General features: G+C 43.3%; 1 protein-coding gene across 1 annotated transcript in view; it reads left to right on the forward strand.

Annotated features, from left to right (window-relative positions):
* NRP1 (neuropilin 1) overlaps positions 1–18,809 on the forward strand; it is a 487,056-nt gene that overhangs the window by 315,786 nt on the left and 152,461 nt on the right. Inside the window, 2 exon segments of the mRNA XM_029587037.1 lie at positions 3,635–3,790; positions 6,352–6,518. Of these exon segments, the coding sequence (XP_029442897.1) occupies positions 3,635–3,790; positions 6,352–6,518 (323 nt within the window).

Consider the following 18,809-nt stretch of genomic DNA (forward strand, 5'->3'; position numbering starts at 1 on the left):
CATCAGATATATTTGTGTACACATGACTTTAGAACTGGATTAATTTGCAAATTTTGATTTCTCTGAAAAAAAAAAAAAATCTGTGTCTGGTCCTCAAGGTCTAAAGCTAAGAACCCCTAAACTAGCTTAAATGTTTAAATTATAGAGGTCAGTATTCCAAAGGGTTTGTCCGGCTTTTGATGTAAGCCAGACAAACCCCAAGGTTTGAATTTCCGGCTTAATTTTAATTGGACTGGTCATTGCTTGGTTAAAATTGAACCAGATAAGAAAGATGTGGTGCAGGGCCGTTCAAGGGGCATGGCTTAATTTTATCCAGTTAGCACTGCATAAAGTTATCTGGCTGACTCTGGTCAGAAAAATTCCTCTCCTAAAGTTTGCTGATTAACAAAATGAAAACAAATACTAGAGATGTGATTTGACCGAACCTTTTGGTTCGGCCTTCGTTATCGGCCCGCCGCAGGAAATTTAGTTTTCCTGCAGTTCGGGACAATTTTTTTCGGCTGCCCTGAAACGAAAAACCCAAACTTATCCCAACCCTTCAAATTTAATTAATTACAACCCCCCTAAAACTTTCTGAAAGTCCCTGGTGGTTCAGCGGGGGTCCCAGGAGCGATCTCCCACTCTCGAGCTGTCGGCTGCCAGTAATCAAAATGGTGGCCCTTTGCCCTTACCATGTGACAGGGGCTATCGGTGCCATTGGCTGGCCTCTGTCACATGGTAGGGAGCAATGGACAGCCGGCGCCATCTTAAAAAATGGCATGGGCCATCCATTGCGCCTACCATGTGACAGGGACAGACCAATGGCATCGGTAGGCCCTGTGACATGGTAAGGGAAAGAGCCACCGGCACCATTTTGATTAGTGGCAGCCGATGGCCCGAGAGGGGGAGATCGCTCCTGGGACCCCGCTGGACCACCATGGGCTTTCGGTAAGTCTTGGGGGGAGGGTCGGGCAAGTCTTGGGGGGGTCGGGAGGGTGGGGTGTTGCAATTAATTAAATTTGAAGGGTTGGGGTGAATGTGAGGGGGGGGGTTGTTTCAATGTGTCCTTTCTCCCCCCCCCCAAAAAACACAATAAGAAAACCACATGAAATTTTGTGGGTTTTCCTATTGTTTCATCAGCCCCCCCCCCCCCCCCCCCAAAATGCATCGAAATAGGAAATATCGTCTTTATTTCCTATTTCGTTGCAAACGAATGCACATCCCTAACAAATACTAACGGCTGAGCAAGGCCAATATGAATCATAAATGTTGAGCTGCCAAGCAGATTGCCCCTCCTCTCCAGTCTATGCAAACCATGTCATGCAGCCAAACTGGATTCTCTCCTCTGTCCCCAATATAATTTAAAAGTGTTTCACCATAAGCGGCACTGATTCCCCCACCTCCCCCAACTCCCCAACTTATTCCTTTAAAAATATGTGATAAAAATCCCCAGCCCCAAACTCCTACAACTTTCCCAAAAGCAGACCAGGAGACAGAGAGTCTGTTACCTGCTCCTGCACTGCTGAATATTAAGAGTTAATTGCTCTGATGGCTTCTGGCACCTAGTATAAATGTATTCTCTGCACTGGGGTAATGATTGGTCTTTTCCTTGATAGCTGACAACTTAGGAATAGTGACCTGTTAATTTCTTTTGTTATCCCCTTTATCGTAGGACTCTGGCAGCCTACAAGCCACTCAAGCTTTTATTTTTTTCCTCAGGGTTTATGATGACAACAGAATCACTCAGTGAAGTTTATAGCCGTTTGATGGACACATTTTAATTGCTGTACTTAAATAGGCACACTTGAATGCACATTCTTCTTGATATAAATGAATTGGTTGGCCAGGTTTCATAGAGATATGTGGACAACCCTTAATAATTGGTTCATATCAGAAAGGAATGAGAAATCAAAAAGAAAAAGAGAGGTTACAGGTACAGGCATATATTTACCGACAAGCCTTAAATTAATACATAAACAATAAAACCTGAGAATATGAAAAAGCTAGAGCTCGTGTTCTGGTATATGACTTATTGGGTTTTTTTGAATGCTCATTTGCCCTTACAAAGCAGATTTGACCCATTTTACAAGGGCAATATTCCAAAGATTTGTGTGGGGAAATGCACATTTACCCTGTAAAAACACAATTTGAAGATTACCACCCCCCCCCCCCCCACACACACACACACAGCCCCGCAACCCATTTGTGCAGGTAAAAAGTACTCCTCACAGTTTATTTCCTTTTGAAAATCAGCTGGCAGGCTCTCAGGTACCCGCAGGCACCCTGGACAGTGTGAGCATTGCTCTCTACATGTTAATGCCTAGGGCTTGATATGCTGTCGAATACAGGAATATTGGTCCCATATTTCGGAACATCAGTCTTGGAATAAAACAATGAAAAAGACACAGTGGGTTTGTCACGCCACAAAGACAAATAAACCAGAAATACCTGGGACACAAAAAAAAAATGTTAAATTTCAAATGTGTAGATTTCAGTATTCAGTGGTATCATACTGAAGAAAAAAGGGTGTGACAATTTCTTGTTCCTTTTTTTCATGCACCTATTTTAATAATTAACTTTAAAAAAAAATTTATTAAATTTTTAAAAGCAATGTCCTCGTCTGAGGGCGATATTCAGCGCTACCTTAGCTGGATAAATTCGGACTTATCCAGTTGAGTAGCAGTGATTCAATGAAAGGCCGCCTCTTAAATAGTTAGCTGGCTTAAGAGGTGAGTGGGGTGAAAGCATTACAAGAGGCGCCAACTTAGCTGGATAAATTATCCAGCTAACTTGGATATTCCGTGGCCATTTACTCTAGGTTCAAAGTTTCCCACTACGGTTCCAATGTGGTACCGTCGGTTCCAAATTCAGTAGGACACTATGGGTTTTGTTTTCTAGCTTCTGGCCAAGCCACCAATAGCTCTATCAGTTGTTATTTTATTGTGGCCACAAAAAGACATTACCACCGCAGCTTTGGTGCAATTTCATCAATCCCAGCGTCATGGATTACTGCGGTCTCTCGCGGTTTCCCAACCACAGCTATACAGCTCCCGCAGTGCTGCTCCTCTGGCATTCTTCATGACAGCTGCAGAGTACTGTGAAGGAAAACTCTGTAATAGTTGGGATAGGGGAAGGTTATAGAAAGAGGGGAAACACCCCGGAGAGCTGTGAATGAAGGCTCATAAGGCTATAGCCCAATAGAGGCCAGTACTGATTGAACAGGAAGCCGACAGGAGCAGCAGGGAAACTGCTAGGCCATAGAAACAATAATAAATACATACATATACATAATATCTAGGGTCCTTTCTTTTCAGTTTTTATATTATTTTTCCTGGGAATTTCAATGTTATAACAAAAAAAATCAGTAGAAAAAGGACATGTTCTTCCACGCTCCTGTGGAGGAATCTAAGGCTGTTATTTCAGCCCTCCTTCTCAGGAAAAGTTAATTTTTCCACTTTTTTTTTTTTTTTTTTATAAGATTGAAATTCCCAGGAAAAATAAAACTGGAAATGAAGATCCCTAAAACTATCTATATACTCAGTTCTGAGCTTGATTTATTTTGCTGCTGGATGATATATGCCTGTATCTCATTTTGTTCATTCTTTTTCCAAGATTGATCCCTCTAACTTTATAACAATATCCTTTTTGTTTCTAGTTGGGCCTCACATAGGGCGCTATTGTGGCCAAAACACACCAGGACGTATCCGCTCCTCGACCGGCCTCCTTTCGATGGTTTTTTACACAGACAACGCAATTGCAAAAGAGGGATTTTCTGCAAACTACAGTGTCTTACAGAACAGTGTATCTGAAGGTCAGTGCGCGGCGTTCCTGCAGAGCCCCATGGAGAAATTCTCTCTCATGTATCCCAGTGCACCAGGAGCTGCATTAAAGATTAAAGAAAGTCTTAAATAAATAAGCATGTTTTCTCAAATAGAAAGGCAATTTCCTGTTGAAAATTACAGTGGGAAGGAAGCATTTCCTTGCACAATTTCTCCTTCCTGTGGAAGAATCTGGGGCTGTTATTTCAGCCCTCCTTGTCAGGTACACTACATAGGAACAGCAGCAGCAGCAGCAGCAGCAGTATCAACAACAAAGAAAAAGTTTCTGAACTTCAGTAATTCTCTTGAAATTAAATGTACCCTTGAAGGACCATCTCCTCTAAAAGAGATGGGCACCCCAGGAGCAAATAATGGGCAGTAGGGATGTGAATCGTGTCCTCGATCGTCTTAACGATCGATTTCGGCTGGGAGGGGGAGGGAATCGTATTGTTGCCGTTTGGGGGGGTAAAATATCGTGAAAAATCGTGAAAAATCGTTAAAAATCGAAAAATCGAAAAACCGGCACATTAAAACCCCCTAAAACCCACCCCCGACCCTTTAAATTAAATCCCCCACCCAAATAACTTAAATAACCTGCGGGTCCAGCGGCGGTCCGGAACGGCAGCGGTCCGGAACGGGCTCCTGCTCCTGAATCTTGTCATCTTCAGCCGGCGCCATTTTCCAAAATGGCGCCGAAAAATGGCGGCGGCCATAGACGAAAAAGATTGGACGGCAGGAGGTCCTTCCGGACCCCCGCTGGACTTTTGGCAAGTCTCGTGGGGGTCAGGAGGCCCCCCACAAGCTGGCCAAAAGTTCCTGGAGGTCCAGCGGGGGTCAGGGAGCGATTTCCCGCCGCGAATCGTTTTCGTACGGAAAATGGCGCCGGCAGGAGATCGACTGCAGGAGGTCGTTCAGCGAGGCGCCGGAACCCTCGCTGAACGACCTCCTGCAGTCGATCTCCTGCCGGCGCCATTTTCCGTACGGAAAATGGCGCCGGCCATACGAGTATGGCCGGCGCCATTTTCCATACGAAAACGATTCGCGGCGGGAAATCGCTCCCTGACCCCCGCTGGACCTCCAGGAACTTTTGGCCAGCTTGTGGGGGGCCTCCTGACCCCCACAAGACTTGCCAAAAGTCCAGCGGGGGTCCGGAAGGACCTCCTGCCGTCCAATCTTTTTCGTCTATGGCCGCCGCCATTTTTCGGCGCCATTTTGGAAAATGGCGCCGGCTGAAGACGACAAGATTCAAGAGCAGGAGCCCGTTCCGGACCGCTGCTGTTCCGGACCGCCGCTGGACCAGCAGGTTATTTAAGTTATTTGGGGGGGGGTTCGGGAGGGTGGGGGATTTAATTTAAAGGGTTGGGGGTGGGTTTTAGGGGGTTTTAGTGTGCCGGCTCACGATTCTAACGATTTATAACGATAAATCGTTAGAATCTGTATTGTATTGTGTTCCATAACGGTTTAAGACGATATTAAAATTATCGGACGATAATTTTAATCGTCCTAAAACGATTCACATCCCTAATGGGCAGCAGGAGGCAAGCCCTCGGGATCTTTACATGTCAGGTATATGCAAACACAGATGGCACTGCCCAGCTTTACACAAGTTCCTAAAGATATGCTGCAATAGTACACTACTGATTGCCCTAACCTACAAGCAGTGAAGTAGTATATTGTGCATCTTCGGCTACAGTAGAAGGCTAAAATCCATAGAGAGTGGATCTATGCATGCATATCAGTAGCGATATATAGACACACACCACATACCTACACAGACACTATTTATGGGTTTAACTCTTTCTATATATACACACACACACACACACACACACACACATACAATATAGATACTGGCAGTCCCGATTCTGCTTCTGGGAAGTTAGACGACTCTTCTGGCTCCCTGTGCTCTCCCCTTTCCTTCGAACCTGCTGCTGCTGCTCCGGTCACTAGGCTCAATTAAAAAAGAAAAACATTTTCAAACCGTTTTAAACGCAGTTCCGAGCCTTCCACGTTGGGCCCTGCTGCCTCTCTGAGTCTCTGGGTTCAATGAAGTAATAAAAAAAAAAACCACTTTCAAACAGCATTTGGTTTCTACAATATACGATAATCTGGAAAAGGAATGGGTGAACTGGTGGCGGTATCAACAAATTGGTGAGTTCAGTTGCACATGCATATTTAAAATATACCAACTTCCTCGAGTAAAGCAAGTTTTTAAAAAATAAAATAGATAGGAAAATACACACTTTCAATGCATTACAGGTATTTGTGCGTAAGCAAACATATGTGCAGGTTTTAAAATACTGTAGTAATCTCCACATGGCCATATACATGCGTATATGGGGTCATGCAGAATTGTTTGAGAGAGATTCTTAAAGCGTTTTTTGTGCACGCAGCTGCAGAACTCAAACTTTCAAAAAAAAAAAAAAAAAGAAATAAAAAAAACCAGTATTAATGAAAACAAACAAAAATCTCTACCAAAACAAACCTGAATTAAAATCTTTGGCCTGCATATCCCTACTATTTCCTAACTATTAATAATGCTTTTTCCCCCTAGATTTCCAGTGCATGGAGCCATTAGGTATGGAATCTGGAGAAATTTATTCTGACCAGATCATGGTCTCCTCTCAGTATAGCACCAACTGGTCTTCGGAAAGGTCACGACTAAATTATCCTGAAAATGGATGGACACCAGGGGAAGATTCCAACAAAGAATGGATACAGGTAAAGACATCAGCCCTTACGTTACAACATAAAATATACATAGGATAAACAAACTATATGGAAAAGTCTTGATGAATCCCAGCTTCTACTAGGCCCCTAATCCTAGTGAGTCCCTTTTGTATAATCGCAACCCCTATAAGAGGAAAAATTTTAAAACCATTGACACTATAAATAGCATTTTCAGCTGCATGCTATTTTCCAGGGAAACAATATCCAAGTCTGTAGGTACTTTGCACCTACTGTAAGTTTCGAAATGAAAGTATGCAAATTTTTCTTTTAAAACTGGAGTAAAATCTACAGACTGTCGGAAATTATGCAACACAAACTACCATATAAACCTTTGAGTTAACATGCTTTGAAATATTAAAGTGTATTGTTGACCTATAATATGAATATTGCTCTTGTTACATGTATTAAGTATTTTGTTGACCTATATTATGAATGCCGTTTTTATAAACCATTGTGATCTTCTATTGGAATGACGGTATATAAAATGCTTAAATAAACAAAATAAATAAATATTGCCCCTTAAATTTGCAATTCAGACTGAAAGCATTTGATGAAAATACGCTAAGGGCCAGATTTTCTAACATATGCGCGGGTGTAGATATGTGCGCGCAACCCAGCACGCACAAATCTACGCCTGATTTTATAACATGCGCGCGCAGCTGCGCGCATGTTAAAAAAAACCCAGGGTCGGCGCGCGCAAGGGGGTGCACACTTGTGCACCTTGTGCGCGCCAAGCCCTAGGGGAGCCCCAATGGCTTTCTCCGTTCCCTCCGAGGCCGCTCCAAAATCAGAGCAGCCTTGGAGGGAACTTTCCTTTCTCCCCCCCCTCCCCGTACCTTCCCCTCCCTTCCCCCATCTAACCCGCCCCCCCAGCCCTACCTAAATCCCCCCCCCCTTTATTATTTGATTTGCACCTGCCTCTGGGCAGGCGTAGGTTGTGCACGCCAGCCAAGTGCCGGCGTGCGATCCCCTGGCCTAGCAGGCCTTCGTAGGCCTCTGGCCACGCCCCTTCCCCGCCCCACACTGCACACACCCCGCCCTTTTTTTCAAGCTCCGGGACATACGCATGTCCCGAGTTTGCACGCGTCACTGAGCTTATGCAAAATAGGCTCGGCGCGCGCAGGAGCGGGTTTTAGGTAACCCTTTGAAAATTCGCCCCTAATTGTTTTAGTTGTGTATTGAACTGCTCCCGTTTTTCAGTTCTCACATAGAATAAATGAAAAGATCAGAAGAAGACATAAAATACAGATTTTCTACAGTTTTTACAACTTTATTAGGAAGGAGGTTTTAAAAATATGAAATTTTACAAAGTACTAAAAATGGATATTTAGTTTCACTGCTTCATAATTCAAATCTTTATTCTTTCAAGCTGCAGACTACCACTTAAAAAATATAGCACCATTTAAATCAGTTGTACACAGGCACTGAGTGTTTTAACTCCTGTGCATAGAGTTAAAATATTTCAGCCTCTGCAGCCTGTAAACAAAGAGAAATACAAATGGCGGAGCGTCTGGACAAGGAGATTCCTATTCACCATTGTGTTAAGAGGATAGGCTTCGCTCATCTAACTCACTATTGATGCACTGGCCTGATTGAGGTCTGCCAAATTCAAATGCTCTTTAGGAATTTCTAACCATGTATAAGGAGAAGAGCCCCTTCATAATGCAGTCCTCGTTTAATTTTCCCACAATCAGCGTGAAAGGCATGCCACTTGAATTCTGAATGCATTTTTTCAAATAGCTTTGAAAGTTGAATGGAATACATATCAAACTCATGTTGTAGTCATTTTCTCCCGGGGGCACTAATCACCCCACCCCAGCACTGGTGGAAAATGTTTGTAGATGTGCCAAATAAGACAGACAAATAATTTGGCAGTACAAAAGAAAAATTTCAGGTCAGATATTTTGTTTGTTTTTTTAAAACAAGAACCCTTCAGTCTGTGGTGTTTAGGCATTAGCTAGCTCTCCAGCTGAACTAGATCACAGGGAGAATTATTCTATGAATTCCTGTGTTGGACTAAATTATATCAAAAAAAGAGAGAAAAGAATGAACCTAATGTTACTTTAGTATGCCTCATCTATATGTTTACACTAGTCTTGAAAGGGTGAGACCAATAATGCTGTGCAACATATAATTCTTCATTCATAATATGGAACTCCATATTCAGTGCCATCTGTCCGGCTAACTTCAGAATTAGCCAGACAGATGGTGGGGTTTGAAAATCCAGTCATGCTGATGGGCTCTGAGATAGCCGGTTAACTGTTTATTCAGCTTAAATTTTATCCCGTTAGCTTGGGGGCGCAGGGTAGGAGCATTCTGAGGTGAAGTTGGCTATCCAGATAAGTAACCAGATAAACCCAATTTCAGCATTAGCCGGGTAACATAGCCGGATACATTTAGGCCTGCAGAAAAGCAGTCCCAAAGTTAGCCGGATAAACTTGTCCAGCTGGCTTTGACATAGCTGGGTATATTCAGTGACGCAGGTGTGTTGCTGAATACTCCAGCAAAGTTAGAAGAATAAGTTTATCCGGCTAACTTTGCTAGCTCACCAGCTACGGACCTCATAGTGCTGTGCATAGAGATTTTATCATGACTTCAGGAGTAACCTAAGGTAACATCTCTCTCTCACTCGCTCTCCAACATCATATACACAAACCAGCTAATTTCTAATCATTGTTAAAGAAAAAGTCAAGTTATTGATCACCCTTTGTATCTGCAATCGTTGCCTTGACTCCTGTGGGACTAATAACAATGATTTTTGTATGGTAGAAAAGTCAGTGTTAGCTTGACATCTCTTCTGTTGAGATGCTCTATTACTGCTTTCTATGCTTACTTAAAAGTAAAGGTCAACAAATAAATTATAGGTGATATCTTTATAGTAGACTACTTAATACATTTTTGTAACTAGCTTTCAAGGGCCATGTCCACTTTCTGCATTGCTTCAAGGAAGCCACAAAAGCTAATAACAAATGTTTCAAGCTAGTCTATTAAAAAGTTATCACCTACAACATACTTATTTTTTGACCATTAATTGTACATTTCCAAATGGACTAATATGACATAGCACTCCTTCAAACCATAATATGTTCTTATGTTCTTAGTAAAACAATTAAAGGTGCATTTTAAAAGCCCTACGTGCCAAAGTTGGGAGATATGGGTGTGTCTCGGGCCGACGCGGCCACACGGATTTTAAGATGCCCCCAAGTACGCGCATATCTCCCAGTATGCACACAAATCAAAAAGTTAAGGGGCAGAGCGTTGGTGTGGTCTGGGCAGAACATGGGCACTCCATGGAGGTGACTTGAAAAGAGTGCGTAAATTTTTATATGCAGACGCATGCGCCAGGGTCCCCTACCACATAACTTTACTTCTTTTATGGATAGCGAGTAAGTTTTAAAATAAAAAAATCAGGACTAGGTAGCAGGGCTTAAAGGGTCAGGACTAAGAGGAAAAAAAAGAGGATGGATAGTTGAGGGGGTTAGGAAGTTGGGAGTCTTTGCGTAGGTGAACTGGAAAAAGACTAGGGAAATTCGTAATTGCCATTGGCAAGCAAATCAAATAAAATCTCCCCACTTACACGGTAGAGCCAGCATTTGCATGCACAAGTGCACGTCCATACAAAATTGCACACATATGTACATTTGTACAGCCAGTTTTAAAACATGTGCCCATATACGCACGTATGCTATAAAATGGTCGCATCCATTCGCATGAGCCAACATAAGAACATAAGAAATTGCCATGCTGGGTCAGACCAAGGGTCCATCAAGCCCAGCATCCTGTTTGCAACAGAGGCCAAACCAGGCCACAAGAACCTGGCAATTACCCAAACACTAAGAAGATCCCATGCTACTGATGCAATTAATAGCAGTGGCTATTCCCTAAGTAAGCTTGATTAATAGCCGTTAATGGACTTCTCCTCCAAGAACTTATCCAAACCTTTTTTGAACCCAGCTACAATAACTGCACTAACAACATCCTCTGGCAACAAATTCCAGAGCTTTATTGTGCGTTGAGTGAAAAAGTATTTTCTCCAATTAGTCTTAAATGTGCTACTTGCTAACTTCATGGAATGCCCCCTAGTCCTTCTATTATTCAAAAGTGTAAATAACCAAGTCACAACTACTCGTTCATGACCTCTCATGATCTTAAAGACCTCTATCATATCCCCCCTCAGCCGTCTCTTCTCCAAGCTGAACAGCCCTAACCTCTTCAGCCTTTCCTCATAGGGAAGCTGTTCCATCCCCTTTATCATTTTGGTCGCCCTTTTCTGTACCTTCTCCATCGCAACTATATCTTTTTTGAGATGCGGCGACCAGAATTGTACACAATACATTATATGTACACCAGCACAGCTGTTTAAAAGTTACCATCTTAGGGGGTAATTTTCAAAAGGAGTTATGCGCATAAATGCAACTACTATTGTAGCAATTTTCAAAAGCCATTTACTTGCTTACAGTGCACTTAGAGGTAGATTTTAAAAGAATGCACGCGTGTCCATGTGCGCACGCTACCCGGTGCGCGTGCACATGGACTCCCGATTTTATAACATGCGCACGCAGGTGCGCGCATGTTATAAAATTGAGGGTCAGCGCGTAAGGGGGTTTACACTTGTGCATCCTGCACACGCCGACACCCGCAGCCTTCCTCAGTTCCCTCCCAGTCAGCTCCAATTTTGAAGCAGACTCGGAGGGAACTTCCCAACCCCCTACACTAACCTCCTTTCCCCTAACCTACCCGCCCCCTAGCCCTAACCTAGACCCCCCCCCCCCCCAAATCTTTATTTTACCTTTTGCGCCTGCCTGCGCCAGCACCCTGCCGGCACGCGATCCCCGGCACAGCGGCAAATGGATACTGTGCCGGGGGCCTCTGGCCCCGCCCCATCCTGCCCCTTTCCCGAGGCCCCGGGACATGTGCGCATCCCGAGGATTTACGCGCATGAAAATTGGCCCGGTGCACGTATCCCTTTGAAACTCTACCCCTTACTCTAGTAAATCCTATGGACAATTCAATGGCATATATTGTAGCAATTTTCAAAAGCCCACTTACATGGGTAAAGTGCATTTACATATGTAAAACCAAGTTTTACCTGAGTAAATGCTTTTCAAAATTAGGCTCTCTGAGAAGATAGGTGGTAAAGTGGGAGTTTTGTCTCATCCTCTCTTCTCTGGAGATAATTCAAATCTAGTTTGAACCATAGGAAGAAACAAGCTACATAATCTGAAGCTAGTACATGTACTATATTCATTGCAGGCACAGTGTCCAGTTTTGGTTTGGATGCTCCAGGTTGGAAAAGCAGGTTCACGTGGATCAGGACTGAAGTGAATTGGTTGGACATTGTGGAAGAGCAGAGTAGCATCTTCCTGCACTAGGGTTAGTCATACCCAGTGTTTTAAGTCTGATATATTGAGATGCAGTAAATATTTCAGCAAAAAAATAAAACATTAGTTCTTACTAGAAGACAATGACTAGAACAAGGGGTCAGGACAGAAGACTGGAGGAGGCTAGACTCAGAACTAAAGTAAGATAGCGTTTCTGTAGAGAATGGGTGGAAGATGGAAGAGACCAACAACGGAGGTAGGAAAGACAAGATTCCAAAAATGGACTTGGAATTTAAGAAATCATGGGACCAGCAAAGAGGATCCTGAGCACTTGAAAAGTGAGCATAAAGTTGGAGATAAGTAGGATCTGCAGTATTGCAGCAGATAGGGGAAAAGGGAAGACAATGTTTCTTAGTTTCATTGTGAAGTAATGCTATCAGTACATACCGTGTCTCTAACTGAATGCTAAATAGTAGCATTCATCTTTTTTGAGGGAGAGGTTGAGGCAAGGGAGTTTTTAAACTAAAAATACTGCAGATGGAGCCACTATCATGGTCAGCCTGAGGCCAAGGTGAACATCCAAGGCATGGTGCTGCCCCCTGCCTCCAGGCTGCCCTGAAGATGAGAGACAGGAAGGAGGGAAGTAAAGGGGTGGAGAGAGACTAGAGGAAGGGAAGGGAGGAAATGAAGCTAGAGGTGAGGAAAGGAGGAAAGATGCTGGAGGGAGGGGAGGGGAGAGGAAGAACAAAAAAACCAAAAAGAAAAGTCAAAAAAGACTAAAAAGTTAAATGAAAAGAAAAACATTTCCCTGGCTCTTAAACATTTGGACCGGTGCCCAAATTTTCTCAATATTTTTCACTCCTGCTGATAAAATGAGATGGTAACTTTTAAACCAGAGCATGGGCACACACATGCGCACATTCATCAGCTTGCACCCAGGATCACAGCTATTTTATAACATTCGTGCGTATATGAGCACGTTATAAAATTAAAGATATGCTTCGGCTGAACCTTTCAGTTTGGCCTTGGTTATCGGCCCGCCGCAGGAAATTTCAGGTTTCCCGTGGTTCAGGCCTTTTTTTTTTCGGTTGACCTTATTTTCAGGTTAGTGCGCACTAACAGGGTTAGTGCGCGGTACCTCCCATTAGTGCATGCTAACTCCCCGTTAGTGAGCGCTAACATTGATGTTAGCGTGCACTAACCCCGAAAAATTTCTTGAAATTTCAGGAAAATTTCCTTCGTTTTTCAGGGTGGCTCATCCCTATATAAAATAGCCTGACACATATGCGTGCAATTTTAAGAGGATGCGCGCCTATGCGCGCAAATACCACTTATACCACATAAGTGGGGGGATTTTAAAAGACACTCGCACCAATGCAATTGCCAGTTTTCCTAGTTCGTTCCCAGTTCGCCCAGGTAAGGGATAGGACTTCCAAACCTCCCTAGTTTAATACCCTTCCTTCCCCCTGTTAGACCAGATCCTTAATCCCCATTGATCTGTGTAGATGTTGTTGTATTATAAGTTGCACGTCATCCATAGCAGAAATAAAGTTACGCAGCAAGGGACCCTGGCACACGCCAGTACAAGTAAGTATTTACGTGCACATTTTAAATTTAAATTCAGGAACGCCCATAGCCCACCTAGACCACCCCCCATTTTGTAACTTTTCATTTGTGCATGCAGTGGCAAGGACATGCATATCCAGGCAGCTTTTAAAATATGCTCAGCATATGCTGGCCCGACATACATGCACCTCCCCCAATTTTGGCATGTGTCAGGCTTTTAAATTCACCTTTTCGTGCACATTAATGAAACAAAAGCTTAACAAAATCAGTTTTAAGAAACATCACCCTCTGTAGCCTGAAGTACAAAATTAGATTGTGTCCTAGACGCAGGGAAAAGTACTTACTGTACCTGGATGTAACATGCCTTGAAATACCAAGTAAAAGACATGATCTAAATACACAATAAATAAATAAAATGGAAATCCCTTACAGGAATTAACTTGAAATCTTTCATTTTGTTCTTACATTTTGATCCAAATGTTGTTGCCACAGAAACAGCAAAGACCAAGCCAGATCAGAAATAACTTGCTGGATTAAATGTACAGCATCAAGATCGCACTCAGCAGACTGAGAATAAGAAAGGGGACATTTCATTTCTCTTGTTTCTTGAAATTTATAATTAACCTGCAAAAGCAATGAAGTTAGGAGCCATCGACAAGTCTGTGTTAGGTTTATTGCTTCCAAGAAACTGGGAAAAACAAGTTGTCAGAGTTAAAAATCGAGGGTACACATGTATTTTTCCTTAGGATATGTCATAGCTACTCCAAGACCTATAGCACAAGATAAACCTCCTGGGATATTGTGTCTCCTGAATTATTGAAAATTTGGTCATCACAAACGCTGCATTGTATCGTATTTTAGAAGGACACAAATACATTTACAATCTTCTCCTTTAGTCTAATAGCTATTGGACAAGAAAAAGGTGAAAGTCTCACCTGTTTTAGAAAGCTGCAGTGGTTCATCAATAATCATTTACTCTTAAAGTCCACGGAATGTGGGTAGGAGAAATATGGCATTCATCAGAATCAAGCACCATGTGTTTCCTATTTACAAATCTGATCTCCACCCTTCCATCCACAGCTGCCTCCCTCTCTCAACGCCAACCCACTACTGCACAATCAACACAAAGGAAGCAATCAGACATTAAAGGAGCCCCCAGCTCTGCTGATCTATGGTCTCTTGTAACCTTCACAAAAAAAGCGGGTGTGCTCTCTAGATAAAGTGCACAAGTTAAGATAATGTTCTGGGCATGATTTTATAGTACTGCTTTTCAAACTTTTTCCTTTGGGACTTGCTTTCGTGCTACTGTACAGCAACTTCACAGGACATGCCACAGAATAACATGACTTCAAAGTCCAATTCAAATAGGATGTTCTTTCGCACACTTCAGTGCCAAAGATGTGATTCCACAAGCTTAAAATAATTTACAAGCTCAGGCTCTCTTTGGTACTTTAGATAGTACTAATAAAGAAGCTAGAATTGTAGCTGCTCTCGGGAACACCTGCAAGCCTTTCCAGAGCTACTATTGGCTCAACATCCACAGTAGATGCTCAAGACAGAATACATTTTATTTTGTTTACTATCATAATGATATTTAATTTATCATTGCAAATATCACAGTTGTGAACTGTAAATCTGAAGAGTGAAATTACTGAGAAACTCACATAGTAACAGTAAATTTTGACAGAAAAAGACCCAAGCCGTCTGTCCAGTCTGCCCAACAAACCTTTTTTTTTTTTTAATTTTATTCTTAGGGTAATTGTGGTTCTGTGCAATTATCCCAGTCAACACGGATTTTCCTTTTCTTCGTCTCCATCATTTAGCCAATAGGAATCCTCTGTATTTATCCCATGCTCTTTTGAATTCCATTACCATCTTTGTCTTCATTACCTCCTCCGGGAGGGCATTCCAAGCATCTGCCACCTTTTCTGAGAAGAAATCCTGCCTGACCCCTTTGGAACTTCATGTTATGACCCCTTGTTCTACAGTTAATATCTTTCAGGTATTTAAAAGTCTGTATCGTATCACCCCTGTCTCTCCTCTCCTTCAATTTCATATCATAATTCTTTTGGTGCAGACCCCACACCATTTTAGTTGCCTTCCTCTGGATTCAGGGCAGGCGCATCCTATTAGACAAACTAGGCAGGCGCCAAAGAGCAGCCATGTGGGGCTGTGAGTGAAGCCTATCCTGCTCGTGGCAAAGAGGAGTAGAGGTTCAGTGGCCCACGAGCAGTGTACATCCTGCTCGCAGCCCAGAGAAGCACACACTCAGCGGGCACGAATGAGACAGGAGTCAGGGCCGAGACCGGGGGGGGGGGGGGGGGGGGAGGCAGTGTGACAGGTGGGTGGGCGCAGCGCAGGGCAAAAGGTTTGCCTAGGGCACCTAATAACCTTGCACCGGCCCTGTCTGGACTGCTTCCATCCTGTTTCTATCCTTTTGAGATGTCTCCAGAACTGAACACAGTACTCCAGATGATTCCTCACCAATAATCTGTACAGCGGCATTATCACGTCCTTTTTCTTCCTGGTCATGTCTCTCTCTATCCAACCCATCATCCCTCTGGCCTTAGTCACTGCCTTTTCACACCACCTTCAGATCTTCAGACGCTATCACCCTGAGGTCTCTCTCCCAGTCTGTGCACATCAGCCGGTGTCCTATCACACACAGCTCTTTCAGATTTCTACACCCCAAATGCATGAGTCTGCACTTCTTGGCATTGAACCCTAACTGCCAAACCTTTGACATTCTGAATTAGTCCAATCTGCATATGGTTATCCCTCATAGTTTTATCTTCAAATGTATTTCTTTATGAAATTAAAAGATGAAATTAAAAAACTTCAAAAACGTAAGATGTAGTGGGCTGATATGGGGAGAATCCAGAGGAAAGGGGGCTATAAGCAGTTAAGTGCAGATACTGGATAATATTAGAGAGGCAGCGGGGCCAGGACTGGATTGCCACAAATAACATTGCGCCAGACCTTGCCTCCCCACTGCAATACCCAGCTGGAGATCAAATGGGCATGGGGACAGAGAGTTTTGGCTGACACTGAAGTTTCTGTGACAAGCAATGGGGAAAATGTCAGGTGGAATGGAGGCAGGGACAAAAATCCAGGAGAGTGTGAATTCCTCCCTATTGAGTTGCCTGATATGGTGAGGGAGGAGTGGGTAGTTGAGTTGATTCAATAGTGTGAGGGATGATATTGTCTGCCGTACGTGGGGGTGCGGTTTTGGCCATCTGGTGTGGTGGCATGTTCAGGTGTGCCAAGGTCTTGGAGGCCAGAACATCCTGTCCGTCCATTTAATGATGTTTTTGGTTCAGTTTGTTTGCCAAACAGAAAAAAAAAAATGCATTAAACAAGAAAAATAAATTAATTAATGATTTAAAAAACTAAACAATAAAAAAAAAGCCTCTAGCGGCCTTGACTGGGCCATACTGGGCCCAGTCAAGGCCGCTAGAGGCTTTTTTTTTATTGTTTAGTTTACTGGGCCCAGTCAAGGCCTAACCCAGTGCCAGCACCAAGGCCGGGGCCAGGTCTCTCTCTCTTTCTCATTCTCCCTCACATTGAAAAGTGCTGGGTCCAAATAGATATCACTCTGGCCCACACTTACACTCTTCCAGGATCCTGGTGGAAATGGGCAGGAGCACCAGGATGTGGGCATCACTGCTGCCCCTTTGCCAGCAGGATCCAGGAAGGAGATAAGTGGGGCTTGGGATGGTAACTTCCCAAGCCCCCTGCAATTTTTAACCGAGAAGAGGGGAGGAGAGATGATTAGCATCTTGGGATCATCCCACTTATCCAGCAGAATCAGTTGTGGAATGATTGCAAGGGTTACCATCACTCCTTGGGAAGCTTGCTGGGCAGACTGGATGGACCATTTTGGTCTTTTTCTGCCGTCATTACTATGTTACTATGGTACTCTTTTTGGAGTCCACTTGTGAGAAAGTAGGATGAATTTTAGTTGTATTGGTCAAATGATCTCTAATTGAACAATGATTTTCTTATAAAGGGTCATGCTTTTTGGGGGGTTCACAACAAGTCTACAACTATCCGTGCCTGTGGCGGGAATATCTGCGCCATCTACTTGGTTCTGAGCAGTGTGGATCCGCTTTGCCGGGCTAGCCAGAGACAACAGTGGGAGACTATGGTGAGCCATTCATGCTATTGGGGTGTGATCCACCAAAGGAGGGCAGCTGTGGCACCAGAACTGGCAGAGTGCATTTGATTGGAGGTAATCTCTCCTATTGTGGTTGACGAACTGGTATGGTAGGGAGCCGAGTTGATGATGATTATCCACCGGATGAGTTCCCATGTGCTGGGATATGGTGGATGGCCTACCTAGGTGTCGGGTGGTGATGTTATATACTGTTTGCTGGCTCTGGTATGGTCACATGTTTGTGCTTGTTAATAAATCTGGGTCATTGATATCCACATTCCATGTTTGCATTGATTTGCTGTGTGCTAATGTGGATGTAAGGCCAGTGAAGGAGGAGTGTAGGTGGGGGAGGCTGATGGTCCTGGCTGCATATATTATAGGATAAAACCCATATGAGAATCAGTGAACAAGCATTTAAAATTAAAAATGGGAGTATTTCTTTCAGATCCGTTTGTCCATGCAAATCAAGCAGCTCCATCATTCCTAAACCATCTTTCTAGCTAGTACCAAGATGTGTTTACATTCTGTTTCTCCTTGGTACTTAGGGAGCCTAAGAAATAAGCCGGCAAAGAAAAAAATGAAACCAGTTCTTTTGATGTGATACTCAAACATGTTCACATTTGATTTATATTCCACTTTTCAAGCACTTCATAGTAGCTTACATTCAGATACTGCGGGTATTTCCCTATCCCTAGAGGGCTTCCATGCTAAGTTTCTACCTGAAGTAAAGGAGGGTGAAGCGACTTGCCCAAGTCTCAAGGAGCAGCAGCAAATTTGAACCTTGTTTTTGCTGGTCCACAGCTCTAACCACTAGGCTTCAGCAAGACATGCAAAGCTTATTAATCCATTATTTTAACTTCTTTTACTGTAAAAGCAAAAGTCCCTCCAAGCAGTTCCCTTTTGATGTTGCACAGCACTAGACAAGGAGGTATGGATTCAAAAGTTCACCGCACTGGACTCAAATGCTATCAGCTTTATGATTTATGATTTGTTGACTCGTTCCCTCAGTGACAGTGCATTGACAGAGCAACGGACAGTCAAGCAGCACACAACTGGGTAACCTCATGCAAAAATTGAAGAGCACGTTCTTCTGCCATTGGGAGTGAGCAGGATTTTCTTACTTCTCTTTTGGGTCCCTTAGTAATACTTTCATTTTCTACAATGGTTTTCCCTCTTTTGTGCAAGTTCTCTCAAATCTCCATCCAGGTAGAAGCTCCTCCTTAACCAGGAGTTGAAACT

The sequence above is a fragment of the Rhinatrema bivittatum genome, chromosome 2, assembly GCF_901001135.1.
Source record: "Rhinatrema bivittatum chromosome 2, aRhiBiv1.1, whole genome shotgun sequence".
Classification (NCBI taxonomy): domain Eukaryota; kingdom Metazoa; phylum Chordata; class Amphibia; order Gymnophiona; family Rhinatrematidae; genus Rhinatrema; species Rhinatrema bivittatum.